The 19,107-nt window shown below is 48.5% G+C and overlaps 1 protein-coding gene across 2 annotated transcripts in view; it reads left to right on the forward strand.

The window, feature by feature from the left end:
• The first annotated feature begins 246 nt into the window (after nt 1-246).
• Tmem94 (transmembrane protein 94) overlaps nt 247-19,107 on the forward strand; it is a 36,467-nt gene continuing 17,606 nt past the window's right edge. Inside the window, exons 1-2 of one of the 2 annotated variants that reach the window (XM_055592047.1) lie at nt 247-307; nt 13,193-13,322. In XM_055592047.1, coding sequence (XP_055448022.1) covers nt 13,299-13,322 — 24 coding nt within the window. In that variant the 5' untranslated portion in view covers nt 247-307; nt 13,193-13,298. Of the gene's footprint in view, nt 308-13,192; nt 13,323-16,607; nt 16,833-19,107 lie in introns of those variants that run through there. The other variant, XM_055592046.1, reaches the window with a different exon arrangement.

Below are 19,107 nucleotides of genomic sequence, written 5' to 3' on the forward strand. Positions count from 1 at the left end.
GTCTCACTTCAGCGTAAATTACCTCACAATTCCGCCAGGCTTCCAGAGGGGCGGTTGAAGTTACAGCTTAGCACAGGAAACAGCCAATAAAAACATGAGAAACTTCCGCCATCTCGAATCTCACCCAATCAGCGTCCAGAGCTTTAGGTGGTTGGCCTGAGCCTCTGTTGTCGGGGCAAGGAGGCAAGCCTCCTCGGAGTTGCCCATAACGGACATGGCTGCGGCCCCCGGAGGCGGGGATGTGAAGTGAGGAGGGGGCTGGGAGGGGAGAGGACGCGGGCGAGGAAGACCGGTCCGAGGGGCCCGGGTAAGTACGAAAAGGCCCGCGGCCAGAAGCGGGGAGCAAGGGGGCGTGGGGCCCGACCTTTTGCATCCTCCGAGTTCTTACCCAAGGCGAGGAGTGTCTGGGGCGTGCACCCAGCAAGTGGCATCAAAAGGGGCGTCCCTCTGCGGGAATCGAGGGACCGCGCCCGCCTCCGACTCCCGGCCGTCTCCTTCCCTCGCGTCCTCAGGGGTTTTTTTGTTTTCTTATTTTCCCTCTCTATCCTGGTTTGCCCCTCGCCGGGGGGTCCCTCGTCAGAAATAAAGGTTGTGTCCAACAAAGGATCCTTGGCCCAGGTTTGTCGTGGGCTGGGCCCTGGGCCAGGGGGCTGCCAATCGTGATGCCACGAGTGTTTATTTGTAGGCCTCTGGGTGTCCCCGGCCCAAATAAAGACGGTTGTCTCCCCTGGCGCGCGCCGGGTCGCCGGGCGGGAGCTGACAGTGTGCCGCGCGCGCCTGGCCCCGCTGATAGACACCGTGAGGGACGGGTGGCTCATTGCAAGGCTGCAGCGTTGCAGTCCGGGTGCGCCTTCCCGCTTTCGCCGTCTCGTAAAGACTCTTCAGAAGCAACCCTTGCACTACAGCGTTTGCAGTTCCGTAAAGCAATTTCTGTGCCATTCCCTCTTTTTCTCTGCTGTGAAACCCTGAAGTCAGAAGCATAGGTGAGGTTCAGTATCGAAAAAGTCAAGAAAGAGCGACTGATGGAATCAAAAAGTTTTGACAGTCACTTTCAGAATCCTGCCACTGTAGGAGCTGGACTCACCCTGGAGCAGGAGGTAGCTGTTCAAATAAAATCCACAAACGCGAAGTGTAATTTCACCTGCCTTATTAGCTCCCACTTCTATGATGTTCTGGCTTGATAGAATTACACGCAGGGAAACCTAGATTCTGGGGGGCACTGCATGGACTACGGAGGTGAGGTACAAGCTGTCCTTTGATAGCCAGCCCCCAGGTAGTTTGAGAGGTAACTGTCCTTGAATGTCCACCTCGGCTCACCCCCTTTGGTATCCAGACCTCACAGTTGATTAGCCCACAAGAGGCCGACCAGTGAGATGGAAAGAAAACAGAAAACACTTGCCGTTTCTATTTTAAGTGGCTAGGGAGTGCCAGCTCACAGGGAAGAGAACCAACCTTTTGGAAGGTTTACCTCCTGAAGAACAAATGAGCAATAAAGGTCACAGTCCTCTGGTTCCTCTCTGCACTTTTCCCCTACATTACTCCAGAATCAAACTCGACTGGAGAGGGAGGAACAGTCAGATGGAGCCTGCCTAACACCCCAGGTATTATTTAACCCACCCTGGCCAGTGAGGTGTGAGCTACAAAGACCCACAGGGCCCTAAGGACATTCCTGACATTCAAGTGAGAAGGCACCCGGCACCCCTCTGTACCTTCCCATAGGCGTGTTGGTGGTTTTTGTCTTGTTGCTATTGTGACTCTGTTGTTTCCACCATAATGTCTTCCATGGCTGAAAAGACATTCCAAAGGCTGAAAAGGGTTCTTTAAAACTGTTTTAAAGTCTAGTTTGGAAGCTGGCCTGGGTGAAGTAAAGGTTAGGCTGAAATCGGAATGTTTTCCTTCCGGGAGACCCAGCTGCTGTGTGGTTTGGTGATCAGGGGTTTGTATAATAACCAGCTTTGCCTGTGGCTGCTGAGATGGTGGTAAACAGTGCTTGCTGGTCACAAGGTGTGTGGAGGCATGTGAGGCCAGATTTCAACCAGACCTTGATGCTCCCTAAACCTGGCAGATCTCATTGATTGCTTTGAGTTTTAGCATAAGTGTGCCATCTCAGTTTCTGTAATTTAAGGATCCACTTGAGGAAGATTCTTGAGATAGCGGGGCTGCCCTTGCAGAAGGCAAATAAAAACCACCAGGAAAGATGTTACTGCCGAGAGACAGGAAGGTGAACTCCCAGAGTATGGCCCTGCTTGAGCTGACAGCAGACTCAAGAGAGAACACCACTTTGGAAATGATAGACAGAGCCAGGATTTGCTTTTCTTTTGTTTTGTTATTTTATTTTATTTTGTTTTGTTTTGAGACAGGGTTTCTCTGTGTAGCTTTGGCTGTCCTGGACTCGCTTTGTAGACCAGACTGGCTTTGAACCAGAAATCTTACTGCCTCTGCCTCCTCTGCTGGGATCACAGGCATGCGCCATCATGCCCAGCTGCTGATTTTTTTTTTAATGGTGGTAAAATACTTATTTCATGAAAGTCAGCATTTTAACAGGCTCTGTAGCATTTAGTACATTCGTAGTATTGTGCGCCTCTCACCACCATACGTTTCTAGAATTTTTTTCATTTTCATTACCTGAAACTATGGTTAAACTCTCCATTCACCATTGTTCCTGTCCCTGCCAACTTCCATTGTACTTTCTGTCTCTATTGTTTTTCAACATTCTAGAAAACTCATAAAAGAGAAATCACGATTGTCCCTTTGGGACCGCTCACTTCATTTAGCACGTATTGGAGGCTCCCCTCCCCCGAGTCTGACGTTTTCCTTCACTGTATATATTCATTGTACCTAACCTGTGTCACAGAAGGATGAGTTCACATCAGTGTCTGTTATAAAGTGACCATGACCCCCTTCTCATCCCTCCCTCTCATTTCTCCCTGTCCAGTTGGTCACTTTTGTTCTCCTAGATGAGTGGTTCTCAACCTTCCTAACGCTTCGGCCCTTTAATACAGTACCGATCCTTGTGTTGTGGTGTCCTCCAACCACAACATTATTTTGTTGTTATTTCAAACTGTAATGCAAATATCTGATATGAGGATTGCAAACACAGAGATTGAAAACCACTGTCCTAGATAGTTTTGCTTCTTTCATGTCATTCCTGTGTGTGTGAGAGAGAGAGATATTTTTGCATCTATGTAAAATTTAGGAGCCAAAAACGAGAGAAAAATATAAACACTGTTTGAGCCTGGTGTGTAAAAGGAACTTTTATTTGACTGTTTCAATTGTTGTCTTGGAGGCTTCCTGCCTCTGTCTAACTTAGGCCTAGTCCTGGAAGCTTCTAGCCTTGGTACAGTTTAAACTAGGGCTATAATGTGTTCAGCCTTTGAGACTTCTTAATAAGCTCACCTTTTCTTGTTCTTACTGTGCTCTGAGCTGCCTGGCTCAAACTCCTCTCCCAGCTAACTTAATTCAATCTGGCGTCTCTCAACCCCTGAATTGCTCTGCTTGGCCTCAAACTAACTCTATTACTGTCCTGGTAAAATACCTCCTCTCTCTCTCTCTTTCACTCCCCCCCCTCCCCTTAAGTAGCTTCCCTTTCCTCTCCCTTCTTGTGAGAGTTGGGTGTATCCTATTCTGTCAAATCTTTCTCTGATTCGTCACTTTTTCTGCCACTTAATTAAACATCACTTTCAAACATAGGTTATTCCTTCCACAAACTAACTTTGCCTTCATTGTTTGGATTAAAAGCATGTAATACCACACCTGGACCTAAGCTTTTCTTTACCTGATACTTGCTCTATACCAGGCTGGTCTTGAACTCAGAGATCTGCTTGCCTCTGACCCCTGGATTAAAGATTAAAGGCATGTTTATATTCTAGACTAAAAGGTCTTTGGATGTGATCTCTTACCAGAGCAGCCATGTTCTAAATTAAAATTCCTCTCCACTGATGTAATCCACTCAATATGATTCTCTCCAATATTATCCATTTTATATCATTTTTCTGCAATGATATAACTTTGTTTTTCATGGCTGAATAAAATCTCATTGTGTACACGTAGGACATTTTTCTTCTCCATTCTTCCACTGTTGGTCACCCACAGAGGCTGGTTCTATAACCCAGCTGTTTTGAACAGTGCTGGTCAACATGGATGTGCAACTGTCTGTGGTGTTGACTTGGAGTCTTACATAGCTGGGTCATATGGTAGATATAGCTTGAAGTTTTTTTGTTTATTTTGTTTTTGTTTTTTCAAGACAGGGTCTCTATACCCAGCCCTGGCTATCCTGGAACTTGCTCTGTAGGTCAGGTTGGCTTCAAACTCATATTTGCCTGCATCTGCCTCCTGAGTGCTTGGATAAAAGGCATTGCCACTCTACTTGGCTGTTTTGAATTTGAATTTTCTTAGTGGCTGGAGCAGTTTTCATTCCCTCCATCAGTGGATGCTGGTCCTTTTTTGTCCATGTCTTTGCCATCACTTGTTGTTACTTGTTTTCTTAACAAGTGCCAGTCTGATTCGGGTGAGGTGGAATTTCAATATAATTTAGATCTGCATTTCTCTGACAGCTGGTGAAGGTGGAAGTTTTCAGTATGTTTACTGGCTATCTGCATTTCATCTTTTGCGAACCAGCTGTCTGTTTTGTAAGCTCATTTATTGAGTGGGTTGTTTGATTTCCTGTTGGTTAGCATTTTGAGTTCTTTGTATTCTCTATATATTAATATTTCATCAGATATATATCTAGCAAAGGTTCTTTCTCCATTCTGTAGGCTGTCTTGTCACACCATTAACTGTTGCCTTTGAGCCAGGTATGGTGGCACACACCTTTAGTCCCAGCACTCAGGCAGGCAGAAGTAGGTGGATCTCTTTGAGTTCAAGGCCAGCCTTGTCTACAAAGGCCTCACAGAGAAACCCTGTCTTGAAAAAAAGAAAACAAACCAAACAAGTCCAAGACTGGTACCTTTGCTGTGCAAAGGCTTTTGAAGGTCATGAGGTCCTATGTGTGATTGTTGGCATTTCTTCCCACTGGAATATTCAGTTGTTCTGGCTGCCTTTGGTAAAGACTTCCCTTCCCCTACTGAATTCTTTTTGTACTTGTCTTAAAAATCAATTGTACAACAATGTTTGGATCTATTTTTGGATTCTCAAATGCCAAGCCAATACCACATTGCTTTGAGTACTATAGTGTTGCAATCCTTGATGTCGGGTATCATCTTCTAACTTCTGTATTCTTTTCCTCCTCTTCTCCTTTGTTCTCCTCCTTCCTCCGTCTCCTCTTTCTCCATTCTTCTTTTCTCACTTCTCATCTTTTTCTGCTTTTTTGTTTGTTTGTTTTTTGGTTTTCAAGACAGGGTTTCTCTGTGTAGCCTTGACTGTCTTGGAACTCACTATGTAGACCAGGCTGGCCTCAAACTCACAGTGATTTGCCTGCCTCTGCCTTCGGGGTGATGCTGGGATTGTGGGCGTGTGCTAGCACACCAGGCTCTTTCCTGTTTTTTTTTGAGTCTTATTATCACTTGATAGACCAGGCTGGCTACCTTTCATTGTTTCTACATCTGGTTGCTGCTCTCTGAGAGCCTGTTGTTGTGTCTTTTTCCTCCTTTATTTATTTATTTTTAATTTCCATGTTGGCTAAGGTATCACTCTTCAGCCCCGGCTGTGTAGAACAGGTTGTCTTTGAATTTGAGGTGATCCTTTTGCCTCAGCCTCCTTGGTGCTGGGATTACAGAGGTGAACCACCATCTCTGGCTTCTGTTTTCCTCTCTGTGTTCTTTATTGTGGGGGCTGATGAGACAGTTCGGCAAAAGTAAGGAGCTTTTCTCTCAAGCCCAGCCACCTGATTTCAGTTCCTGGTTCCATGTGAAGGAAGGATAGAATCAACTCCTAAAAGTTGTCCTCTGACCTCCACATATTTGTCATGCATGTAAGTCATAGCCAGGAGTGATGGTACAGGCACTAGTCCTAGCACCTGGGGCGGGGGCAGGGTGTCAGTAGGTGAATATCTGTGAGTTTGAGGCCAGCTTGGTCTCCATAGTGAGTTCCGGGGCAGCCAGAGATATCTCAAAAACAAAAATAAAAAACAAACACAGAAATGTGTTGTGCAACTTAACAGAGTATTCCAGGCATGCTCTGTATAGACAGAGATGAGATGAGCTATTTTTCTTGCTAGGACGCACCGACATGTATTATGTAGACTGAATTGATAATAAGCTTTGAGAGCTGCGCTGTGCTCACGCAGGAACTGTGTTTGACTAAGTCATTTACAGTAGTTTATACAGTGGGTTTTTTGTTTTGTTTTTTTGTTTTTCCAGCCTGGGCTGAGAGCTTACTACCCTTCTCAGTTAAATCGAGCCTATCAGATTGGGCTCATCTTTGCAACCTGTTGAGATCTCCTTGGATCCCAGCTTTGGTATTTTTCCCAGGGTTATGCTGTCTAAGAATTTGATTGCCATACCATCTGTTCGCTCACTGAAACCACTGATAAAAATATTGAGTAGAATTCGAAGGGTAACCCTGATAGCTTGCTGTTGGGTGCTCTCGCCCAGCACAGCAGTGCCACCAATTGCTTCCCTTGGGGTACAGATATTTAACTAAGTTTGGACCTATCAAATGTTGTTTGGTGTGTTGAGCGAGGCTGCTGTGCAAGCCTAGCTAGCACAGATTATGTTAGGACAGACAGCTCCTCACTTCACCCTCAACCCGAGCCATGGACCCTGCTTGCTTTTTTGGTCTTGTTCTCAGCTTCGCCTCGGGAACATCTGTCCTTTCTTTCCATGGCTGTTGTTGCAGCCTTTTAAAAAAAAATTTTTTTTAGCTACTTGTGGCAACACAAGATTGTTATAGTTTTCCTCTAACTCTCCTGCATGTTGTATCTTCTTTTCCTCCCCCCCCCCCCCCCCATCTCTTTTAAGACAGGCTTTCTCTGTGTGGCCTTGGCTGTCCTGGACTCAATTTATAGACCGGGCTATCCTTGAACTCACAGAGATCCGCCTGCCTCTGCCTCCCTCAGTGCTGGGATCACAGGTGTGTGCCACCATGCTCAGCAACTTCCTCTCATCTTTTAAAAACAAAACAAAAACCAAAAATCTCTTTTAAATACCCCTCAGGAACTGTCAGTGAGTCCTCTTTGGTCTGGCCCTTGGGCCTCTCCGTGTTAGTCTCTGATCCTCTCTTGTATGGTGTGACGTCTCTCTACCTTCTTCACTGTCTGCTGCCACCAGATATTCCATTGCAGTCTTCCACGGCTGTGCACCTCTCTCCTTGGTGTCCTCTTCGGACCTGTAGCTTTTGTTTGGGTTCCCCCCACTTCCCCCCCCCCCCGCTCAGAGAGACTTTCCTGGTGCCCCCCCCCCCCCCCCCCCCCCTGAGGTCCCTGCAGCGCCTGTTGTTCCTGTTTAGTATTCAGGGAAAACCTACATCATACTTATTTTTTAAATTACAGTTTTGTTTGTTCACTTTCAGTGTATGTGTGCAGGCTCGTGTGTGTGTGTGTGTGTGTACACGCATGCTCGAATGTGGAAGTGAGAGAATCCTGCAGGAGTTGACCTTCTCCTGCCATTCGGGTCCTCAGGCCCTTAGGCTTGCCAGCAGGAGCCGCCTCACCAGCCCTTAGCTATCTGTTTTTATAGCAATCCCCAGACTGTTTATATAGTCAATGTCTCTGTGGCTCATGCTTATAGTCCTAGCTATCTGGGAGGTTGAGAATGGAGGCTGATGAGTTTGAGGCTTTTTGTATAACACAGTGGCACCCTCACGTATGGTAGCATAAACTCACCATCCCAAGCACTTGAGAAACCGAAGCAAACAAGGCAAATCTCTCTTCCTGAGGGAGGGATGTTAGTTTACGCTTCGGAAGCCATTGTCCCTTGTCTGTGAAGCATACGCTCTTTAGTGTGCTGGTCAGCTTTCTGTTGCTGGAAGAAAGTCCCAAGATAATCACTGAAGGAGAGGGGAGGTTTATTTTTGGCTCATGGTTTCCTGGATGGAGTTCTGGATCAGGTACTGTTTTATGTCACGCAGCAACTGTCTTGAGATTGAGCTAAACTGCTGTGCATGTTACCACTCAGTTCTGCCTTACACCTCACCACAGGATTGTTCCACCGCAGCGGGAGATTGCTCTGCTCATCCATTCTCCTGTGAATGACCGCTTGAACTGATCTCTGGTGCAGGGCTATTTTGAATAAAAATAAGGGTAACTTTTCTTTTTTCAGAGGTATATATGTATGCATGTTCTCATGTGTATGAGAGCATGAGTATGTACATATTCATGTGTGTGTCTGTTTGCTTTCAAGACAGGTTTTCTCTGTGTAGCCTTGGTTGTCTTAGAACCCATTCTGTAGAGCAGGCCGGCCTCAAACTTACAGAGATCCAGCTGCCTCTGCCTTCTGAGTGCTGGCATTAAAGGCCATCACCGCCCAGTTTGCACCTTATGTACTGAAAAGGAGTCTCTCACAGAACTGAAAGCATGGTTATTTGGCTAGTCTAGCTAACCAGCTTGCTCTGAGGACTCTGTCTCTGCCTTCCAAGTGCTGGGATTATAGGCATGGTGCCATGTTTACCTGGGCATCTAAATGGTCACCGGGCATCCGGACTCCACACTCACACTTACATGAGACATACTTAATCTTCTGAGCCATCCCCTCATTTTTTATTTGGGTCTAGAGAAATGGCTTAGTGGTTCAGAGCACTTGTTGCTCTTTTAGAGACCCTGAGTTTGGTTCCCAGCACCCACATGGTGGCCCCTTAACTTCATCCCAGGGAATCTGATGCCCTCTTCTGACCTACCTTAAAATGCACTAGGCACACACATAAGATACATCCATACATGCAGAAAAAGACACTCATAGACATAAAATGAATCAATCAGTCTAACTTCAAAACATTTATTCATTTATTCAATGTGCCTGAATGTATGTATGTTTACCATATATGTGCAGGTGCCTATGGAGGGGAAGGAGTCTGTTGCCCTAGAACTAGAGTTCCAGGTTCTTGTGAGCTGTCTTATGTGGGTGCTTGGATCCGAACCTGGGTCTTCTGCTCCAATAGCCGGTGCTCTTTACTGCTGAGCCATCTCTCCAGCTCCCTTTGAAATAAATTTTTATACTTTTTTAAAAATTTTTATATGTAGGAATGTCTTACATGTATGCACGTACAGTCGAGGTCAGGAAAGGGTGCTTGATCTGGAGCTAGAGTTATGGACAGCTCTGGGCCACCACGTGGGTGCTGGGAGTTGAACTACAGTCCTCTGCAAGAGCAACAAAGGGCTCCAGACTGCTGAGCCGTCTCTCTCCAGCCTCTACGTTTATTTATTTTGTGTGTGTTTGTGTTGTGTGTGCCATATCGTGTGTGCTGAAGTCAGAGGGCAGCTTTCAGGAGTCCGTTCTTCCTTTCTACATGTGGGTACCAGGCACTGAACTCAGCTCATCAGGCTTGGCAGCAAGGGCCCTCCAGCCACCGAGCCATCTGGCTGACACTAGAAATAGGACATATATTTGTATTTTAGCCTTGCAACCTTGTACTTGTAGACTCCTTACCATTTTCTGGAGACTGCATTATTTACTTTGTAAACAGAGACAGTCTTCCTTTTAAAAATGTTTTTTTTTAATTAAAATTTAATTACGTCGTTTCCCCCCTTTCCATTCCTCCCTGCATCCCTTCCCATGCACCTTTCTCCTGTTCGCTTTCAACTCATGGGCTATTTTTTTGGTTTGTTTGAGACAGGATCTCACTTTGTAGCCCTGGCTGGCCCGGAACTCACTATGTAGACCAGACTGTCCTTAAACTCACAGAGACCCACTTAATTGTTGTGTGTGTGTGTGTGTATATATATATATATGGTGTGTGTGTATTCATAAATATATAAATATCACTTGCTCAGTCCGTATAATCTTTATTTTCTTTCCTTCTTTCTTTCTTTCCTTCCTTCTTTCTTTCTTCCTTCCTTCCTTCCTTCTTTCTTTCTTTTTTCCTTCCTTCCTCCTTCCTTCCTTCCTTCCTTCCTTCCTTCCTTCCTTCCTTCCTTCCTTCCTTCCTTCCTTTCTCTCTCTCTCTCTCTCTCTCTCTGAGATAAGGTTTCTCTGTATAGTTCTGGCTGTTCTAGAACTTTCTCTGTAGACCAGGCCAGCCTCTAACTTACAGAGATCCACCTGTCTCTGCCTCCCTGAGTTCTGGGATTAAAGATATGTGCCACCACTGCCCAGCCTCATATGATCTTTCTTGTATGTATATAATTTTAGGGCTGACTATTTGGTATTGGATAACCAGTTTGGGGGTTCTACCCTGGGGAAGACTGTTCTTCTGTTCTCAGCAATCCTTAGTTGGCTATACATCTAAGGTGGGGGTTCCATGAGATTTTCCTTTCTATGTTAGCATGTGTTCAGTGTCTTTGTTCAGATCTTGTTTAGGCAGTTGTGTTGGTGAGACTAGCATGGGTCTAGCTTCTCTGACATTTCCAGGAGATGAAATCTCACAGCAGACTTCTTCTTTCCTTGGCTCTTAAGATCTTCCACCCCCTGTTCTGCTGTGATCCCTGAGCCCTAGCTGCTGGAGCTGTGTTGTAGATATGTCAGGGGCACTTGTTCTCCGCATTTTGATCCATTGTGGTTTTCTGCAATGTTGCAAGGAGACATTTCACTTCAGTCTTTTTTTTTTTAATGTATTCTTTTTTGTTTGTTTTATTCATGTATGTATATGAGTGCTCTGTCTTTATGTATGTCTGCAGGACAGAAGAGGGCTTCAGATCCCATTATAGATGGTTCTGAGCTACCATGTGGGTGCTGGGAATTGAACTGGTTGCTCTAAGAGCAACCAGTGTTCACAACCACTGAACCATCTCTCCAGCCCTCATTTCAAGTCTTTATACTTCCTGTTTCATCTCCTTCCACTTTACTTTTGAGTTCTTATTTTTTCTTTTTGTATAAATTAATAAATTTACTTCATTAAATGTGTGTGTGTGTGTGTGTGTGTGTGTGTGCGCGCACGTGCATGCGCATGCATGCCCACTCACACAGGGCCACCGTGCACACATGGAGGTCAGAGAACAACTTATAGAAGTTGGTTCTAGGGCTGGAGAGATGTTCAGAGGTTAAGAGCACTGGCTCTTCTTCCAAAGGTCCTGAGTTCAATTCCCAGCAACCACATGGTAGCTCATAACCATCTATAATGAGATCTGCACACCAGTGCTCTTCTGGTGTGCAGGTATGCATGCAGGAAGAATACTGTATAAGTAACAAACAAACAAATAAATATTTAAAGAAAAAAGGAAGAAGTTGGTTCTCTCCTTCTACCCTGTGGGTCCCAGGGCTCAGACCTGAGTTCTGACTCAGACTTGGCAGTTTGAGTTCTTATTCTTGACCTAGATGGACTTGACTGTCATTTCTTGTTAATAAGGAGAGTAATGGCTACTATTTATTGAGTACCAAATATTGTACCAGGCCCGTTATATGTACTGTTTACATAATCCACATGGAACTGCTGAGAAATAGCTACTACCATGTCCATCCTAGGGAGAAGTAGCCAAAGCTGAAAAGAACAAATAACTTACCAACATCATTCACTATTTGATACATGTTGGAGCTAAGATTTGAGCCCACAAGTATTCATTTAGTTTGAAGCTTAGATTTTTCACAGTGAGCTGTAGGCAGAGCTGGCCCTTTAAGGATTCTGCTCCTGATTCCAGGTCAGATGTTAAGAACAGCCCTCTCCCAGAACCCCATGTATGGAATGATGGGAATACAGAGACTCTTAGAAAAATGTCATGTTCCTGGCTGCCCTCTGCACTGCTGTGGTTCCAGCTGGCCACAGTTATTTCCCTCTGGTGGCGTTGGCAGGAGAAGGCAATAGGAACACTCCCCTTCTGGATCCCGTGCCTTTCCCTGTGTGGCTAATACCTTATTCAGCCCCTGCTGGGTTGGAGTGTCATGGGGACTTCAGCCATGGCTGTAAACAGGGTTCAGGCTGCCTAGTCAGAGTGGCCCTGGGGAGGAGTGATTTGGCCTCCAAGGATCCCATTTCAGTTGGCTGCCAAAGACCGAATGTCACTGCTTTGCAAGGCCACTTCCAGCGTCACTGTCTCTGACCCTGAGGGGATGGCTCAGCTTTGATGGAAGGTCCTGGCCGAAAGGAAGGGATAGGGAGAAACTTGGCAGCATGGCAGGTGACATCAGCACGGGTGCTGCCTGGAGGAACTGGGTGGGATTTGGGAGTGGAGTTGGTGGCTTCAGACATGAGCTTCCTGGCTGGCCCTCTGGACATAGATTTTTCATTGTTTTTGGACAGCTCTTTTACGGGTCAGCTCTCCTGGGCCTCTGATTCCTCGTAATGAGGTTGGCTGGAGGCCCCAGAGAGAACTGTCCTCATCAGCAGGTTAGCGCTTTCTCCAAGAGGAGGCTCTGGCACCATACCAGCCTATTCACTGTCCCTCTTTACTGAGAACCTGCCCTGATCTGAGGTGTGTTGGCTGCCGGGTTAGAAGGGTGAGGGTTGGGGCTCAGGTGAGGCAGGTGGGAACGGGAGTCAGGGTCAGGCTTCTCTGTGTTTGGAGGAGGAAGGTTCCTGCAGAGCAAACCCAGGGCATTGCATTATGCTGAAGCCTGGGTTCTGTCACAGCTGCATTCCAGCCCCTGGGCTGATTTCCCTTCCCAGATACCTGCTTGACTCTTGTCACACTGGCTGTCAGGTTGGCTTGCTGGTCCTTGCAGACTTCTGCCCAAAGTGTCTGTCTAGCACTGCTGTCATCCACTCCCGAGGCGCGGAGACCTATGGGCATGCCTGAGCTGGCAGGTGTGGTGCACTCAGCACATGGGGAGTGTGCCTGCTTCTGCCAGGGCTTCGCTCCATCCTCCCTCCCGATGTCCTGATTACCTGTACTAGACTCCAGATGACGTTACTGCTGACTTTAACCCCAATTTTAATACATACTGATAAGCTAAGGCCTTTCCTGTCAGTGGGCGTCAGTGGTTTATAGAATACACATGGAGCCGAACACAGAACGCCTCTGTTAATAAAGGTTGAAAAGACAAGGCCTGTACTCACCAGAGACCCCTCTGGAGCTGGCTCTCTCATCCAGGGCTGGCTCCCGAGCCATGCTGCTGGTGGACCAGGCTGGCAGGGTGCTGGTGGTCTGCGGCTTAGTTGCGATGGGCACGTTGCACAAGTCGCCCAGTCCTGTGACCTTACTTACGGGATTTCTTTCCACTTCTTTCCCCAGATGCTGTGACTGTGACAGACTCACTGGGGTTTGTCCATGTTGGGGAGGAAGCTTCCTTCCAGGTGTGACCGAGTTCATCTGGGCATGTCTGAAGTACCCTGGGCCCATGGACCTGAAGGAAAAGCATCTGGTGGGCCCCTGCTCTGTTGCTGTGTGGCTGTTGTGGGGATGTCTCTATAGGGTTCTCCTTACCTGGGTTCGCTGGGAGATCTTCAACTCAGGGTTTTACAGTGATCATGTCGGGTGGCTCTGAGGCCTGTGGGGATGTAAGTTTTCAGAGGTTAGTGTTGCCTGGCTGGGATGAACATAGGGTTAAGGGTGGCTCAGGTAACACAGCTGCATGACAGCCGGCTTTCTGATTGGCTTTGATCCCAAGCCAGTCTTGCCCAGAGCTGTGTAATTTGGTTTGCTTGCACTGTACTAGGGCTGTGCCCTAACCTGTCTGGCCATGGTGAAGACTGCTGGGCACCCTCTCTGTGGTTAGGGGCAAGCACCTCATCAGATTCCAAACAGAGCTGTGTGTTAATCAACAGGACTGTCTGTAATTCCACTTTAGAGGCTGAGGCAGGAGAATTACAAATCCAGGGCCTGTCTGGACTACAGAGTGAGCTCAATGGGTGGAGCACTTGTCTGGTATTCATGAGATCCTAAATTCATCCCTTAAATCAGCCAGGCTTAGCTTTGTGCAGTGGTGAATGCCCATAATCCCAGCACTCTGGGAGCAGAGGCAGGGGGATCTCTGTGAGTTCGAGGCTAGCCTGGTCTACAAATGGAGTCCAGGACAGCCAAGGCTACACAGAGAAACCCTGTCTCTAAAAACCAAAATCCAAAATCTGAGAACAAAGCCAAGCTTGAGTGGTTCAGGCAGTTCAAGACTGGTCCTGCCTTCAGGTGCACAGAGTTTTGGATGGAAGTAGATTTAGAATATTCCTCTCCTGCAAGCAAAGACTGACACCCTAGGAAGTCCTTGTGTCTCTTGCCTTGTTTCTGCAGACCCTTCTAATACCCTGTCTTTGCTCACCACATCATTCCCCCTGGGGAATTTCTGAACACATGAGTCCTGGGCTAGAAAGCCACATGCCAGCAGCAGCAGCAGCCATGTTGTAGAACGTTGGCTTTAGACTGATAGAGCCCTAGAGGCTGGGAAGATGGTTCCCAGCTTGCAGAAGACTGTAGTCTAGGTGCGGGTCAGAACCTAGTCAGTTTAGTAGTAGAACCCACTGGAGTTTTGACCTGCCCAAGGACCTTTTCTTCTTGAGTTTTTTCTTTTATTTATGATGAATGTGTGTGTAATGGTGTGTCTGGGGCACATGTGCCACAGCATGCCAGTGGAGGTCAGAGGTGAACTTTGTGGAGTTGGTTCTCTTCTTTTGTCTTTGCATGGGTTCTGGGAATCAAACTTGGGGCATCAGACTTATGTGGTGAGTGCATTTCCCACGGAGCAATCCTGCCAGTCCAGGAAGGATGTCTTCAATAATACTCTGGGCTCTGTGAGTAAGCCTGCAGCCCAGGGCTTTCAGAAAGCTTGGAGGAGTTTGTGTGGTGACTCCTGCTGCTCAGGTGGCCTTAGCCCGGGGCTGCTTTGTCTGCAGGGGGACTTCTGGTGCCCCATCCTCTTTCTTTCAGACCCACCAGTCCCCAGCCTGTCTGGAAGGGCACAGTGGATGGGCTGTAGCAGTGACAGCTTGGCCCCCTCCTGTTCTGAAATAATGGGGCTGTTTTCCCATCACTGAAGCAGGCAGTGTGGGAAGTGGGTGGAAACGGGAGAGGACTATGTTGCTGCCCTCTAAGGTGTGCCATGGAGCTGGGAGAGCTGTGGCTGACTGGTTTCCACCCTAGCAGTGACTTCCTGGAACCCCAGGGGACTGGAGTCTTTCTCAGTGGCTACAGCTGATAGTCCTCACAGAGCCTGGCATAGAAGCTGACCCCGCCCATCCCTCTTTCCTGCTCCCAGCAAAGACTTCCTGCCCTTAACCTCTGGACTCCCAGCCCCTCCTTTCTGTCCCCATTCAACTGTTTGGCAGGGGCCCCACAGGGAGGTACAGAGGCCAGCGAGGGGGAGGGGAGAGGCTGGTCTGTGCTGGGAGGCGCTCTCTCCCCTTCCAGCAGCTGGAGAGGGTGTAGTCAAGGAGACTGAGGGCCCTGGAGAGAGACAGAGGGCCCTGGAGAAAGAGTGAGCCTCCAGCCTGCTCTCTAGCCAAGGGACCCATTAGGCTGTCCTCACTCCCTGGGCTGTTGTATCTACACTGAAGATGGCCTGTCCATTAGCAGAGGAAGGTTCAGCACCCTCCCAGTGCTTTACCTCTTCCCTCACGCAAGTGCCTGTGCTGACTGTTTTTATGTCATGGGCCCAGAACCATGTTAGAGTCCCAGTTACCCAGGCCCTTTTGCTTGTATCTGGGCCTGGTGGCACATGCCTTTAACCTTAGCACTCAGGACACAAGGCAGGCAGGTCACTTGAGTTCGAGTCCAACCCTGTCTCCGGAGATACATAGCGAGTTTCAAGAGAGCCATGTAGAGAGAACTTGTCTCAAATAAACAAACAAACAAAATAAATGAAATTAAAAAAAGATCCAACTGCCCCAGGCAGCCCTGGTGCCTAAATGCAGAGCTTCCCTTCATGAATCAGCAGTTTGTGGACTCTCCATATCACCTGGAAGGAAGGTGTTGGCATCCTGAGACACCCTTTTAGCTGGCCTTGCCCTTTCCTTCAGCTGCTGGTTTCTTTCTTCCACCAGACTCCTGGATCTCCTAGAAGTCCCTGCTAGAATCTCTGCTAGCCAACCCCCCATCCCCACCCCACCGCCCTGTCCCCCCCTCGTCCCCCCACGGCAGGATGTGCTGCTATTAATAAGGCACCGGTTTTCCCTCTTCCTGCAGTTCTCACTGTGGAAAGCTGCTGTTGGCTGGACTGGCAGGGACCTAGTGGATGATGAGCTCAGCCACAGTGGGGCTCCCAGCTTGGCCCAGCGGTGGGGCGGTGGACAGGTAGTCTGGGAAGAGAGCCAGTATTTATGTCCCCTGGGGTACTCCTGGATGCCAACATTTGCCTTCAGGGCCCCAAACCCTCAACAGCTTCTTTCATCTGTCCAAATGTCCCTCTATCCACCTGGCTGTCCTCTAGCTGCATCTTGCCTCTCTGCTCACCCTACATTGGCCTTCTCTGAAGGGACATCTCTTGGGCATCTGGCAAATTGTGACCAACTTTAGCTTCTCAACTCTCCTTTCTTTACCCTCCTCCTTCCTCTCTCTTCCCTCCCTCCCTTCCTCCTTCCCTGACTGCCTCCCTCCCTCCCTCTCAGGGCTGCTGTTGCTGCCTGCTGCTGCCTCCTCCCTCCCTGAATCTGCAGCGTGACTGGAAATAGGCTGAATTAATCAGCAGATTGAAGCTCTGCTCTGCTCTGCTGCGCCCAATTCTCTGCAGCACCGGCTTCTCGCTCATACAGGGTCTGGACTCTCCTCTCTTCTCTCTCCCATACAGTCTCTCTTTTCACTCTCTCATTCTATTCTGCTTCTCCCTCTATCCTTGAGGGTGGTGGTGGGAGTTACTACACCCAACTGCTTGTCCCTCAGGCTCTGCCGCCCCATGCTGTTCAAGCAGGCAGAGCTATGGATACCCAGCCAGGGCAAGCACAGCACGGTGAGTAGAGCAGCTTGACTTTCACAGTTCCAGAAATGCCTTCTTCCTTGCTTACCAGGGGGTCTTTAGGTTGTGGTTGCCAATGGAGCCCTGAAGATGCTGCAGAACAGAAGGTAACCAGGTCTTTGGAAGAAAATTGGCATGTCTTGGAATGGCCAACCAGGTTTTTCGGTTACCTAGAATAGCTTTGGGGATTGAGTTTCCCAGAGGAGAAACGGAAGTTAGGACCCAAGGCTCCATATATAGGTGGCAAAAAGTCAGGGCCTGGATGCTATCACTTCTCTATAGTGAGGAGACTTTTTTCTGCTGGATCACTCAGGTAATGGAGTCAGGGGTCAGAGTTGGGACAGCTTCTTCTGGGTTTGGTGGTGGCTGCTGAAGGTGGGGAAGAAGGTGGGCAGAAGTGCCGAGGTCTGCATGAGAAAGAGAAAGCGACTCTGCCCTGCTTTACTGGGCTGCAGATTCACCCACATGTGCCCAGCCAACCTCAGAGGCATGGGAAGTGGCTCCCTAACTGTGCTTCAGTGACCTGGGTTTGTGCTGAGTTCAACTCTGGTTCCTCACAGCTGTGCCGATTAGAGCGGCCTCGATGGGGTGACCTGGTGAAGGGGTCCTCCTAACTCTCTCTGTTGTCAAGGCCTAAATTTGTAAGCTGCCTTCCTGAATATACAGCCACGATTTTGCTGCTCTGAAACCGGTGGAGGAAGAACAGTTGCTGTATGGGGAGAACCTCAGAAGTGCTCCATAGGGACAGAGGCCAGGTGCTGGGGAGTAGGTGCTGGGGGCTTCTTGCTGAGGTGGGTGCAAAAGACGTCCAGCGCGACAGCTATCAGAAGGCTCATTAGACAGCATGATACTGAGTTTTGTACTTGGGCAGCTGGGTCCTGCTCGTTTCTAGAGCAGTGCTGGTGATTGTCAGTCATTTTGCCCTCATTGCTCCCACAGATGCTAAGTCCTGCTAGTACTCCCCTTCTTTACTGTTGAAACAGAGAGAGACCAGCCCAGCTTGTGATGGCATCCAGCCTCCCGAGTCAACACTTTCATTTTGCCCAGTATGGTGGGCAAATCTCAGCGCTTAAGAGGCAGAGGCAAGCAGATCTCTGGCTTTGAGGTTAGCCTGATCTACATAGTGAGTTCCAGGTCAACCTGAGCTACATAGTGAGATCCTGTCTCAAAAAACCAAACCAAACCAAAACAACAAACCCATGAAACCAAACCAACCAAACCAGCCAAACAAAAAACCCTGCCTTTCTGACTCAAGTTGTTTCCCCTCTACCCTGGCTGAGGGTGAGCTCCAACAATAGTGGGAGGGGCTGCCGCTGCCTGAAAGACTTTAGGGTCCATCTGTCCCAGTCTCTTTGGGGTAAAGCCTCACTTCTGGCCCCAAGAATGTGTCTAGAGGTGCCAGTAGCAGAGAAAGGTGAGAGTTTTTGGCCTCTGAGAGGTAGGAGAGATCTCTTGTTAGCCTTGGGAACTTACTTAGGGCAGACCAAAATGTCCCTCACCCTTCTGGACCTCAGCAGGTATAGAGAAGCAGACCTCAGCCTGTGGTGACTTAGGTTATTTAGTGTTCAGATAATAGGAACTTGTTGCAGTCTCTTCATGGTGTCCAGGAACATGGAGTACCCCTGTCTCACTGCTGAGAAGGTGGCTCTGACTGTTCCCTACCAACCGCTTCTGTGTCTCCTTCAGAAAGTGTGATGGTTTTCCACTGAGCTCCTTAGCCCTGGATCTTTTGCCATGTGGGGAAATGCCAAGACACGATGAGGGAAGTAGAGATTTGACCTTTACCCCGGCCCTTCTGCCACAGAGGGGTGAGCCGGACAGGCTTAGCTGTTGAATCAGCACAGCTGAAGCCTGTGGAGAGGAGCCTGGCTCAGAAGGCTAAGTCCTCGCCACAGGGCCAGCCTGTGTGGGCAGGTACTTCCTTTGGGCAGCATGTAATTACAGAATAGCTTATTTTCTCTCTGCTGCACTGTCTTTAATCCCCAGTCTGGAGTTGCTGCCCCTGACCAGACACAACATGTGGAGGCAGATGGGTGCACACAGCTCTGGAGGCCCCCTGTCCAGGGCATGTCTGTCACCCTCCGACCAGGCCTGCCTGACCTGGAGAGGAGCAGACTACCTGCGACAGGGAAAGCAAGTGATGATTGGGTAAACAGACCTGGGTGTGGGCCTGCAGAGAAGGAGGCAGCAGATGTCAGAATGGCCACTGGGGAGCCTGGGGAGCCAGTGAGTGGTCTGCAGGCCTGGCTAGAGGAAGGATGCGTCCCTG

The sequence above is a fragment of the Psammomys obesus genome, unplaced genomic scaffold (assembly GCF_907164565.1).
Source record: "Psammomys obesus unplaced genomic scaffold, mPsaObe1.curated_primary_1811, whole genome shotgun sequence".
NCBI classification, from domain to species: Eukaryota; Metazoa; Chordata; class Mammalia; order Rodentia; family Muridae; genus Psammomys; species Psammomys obesus.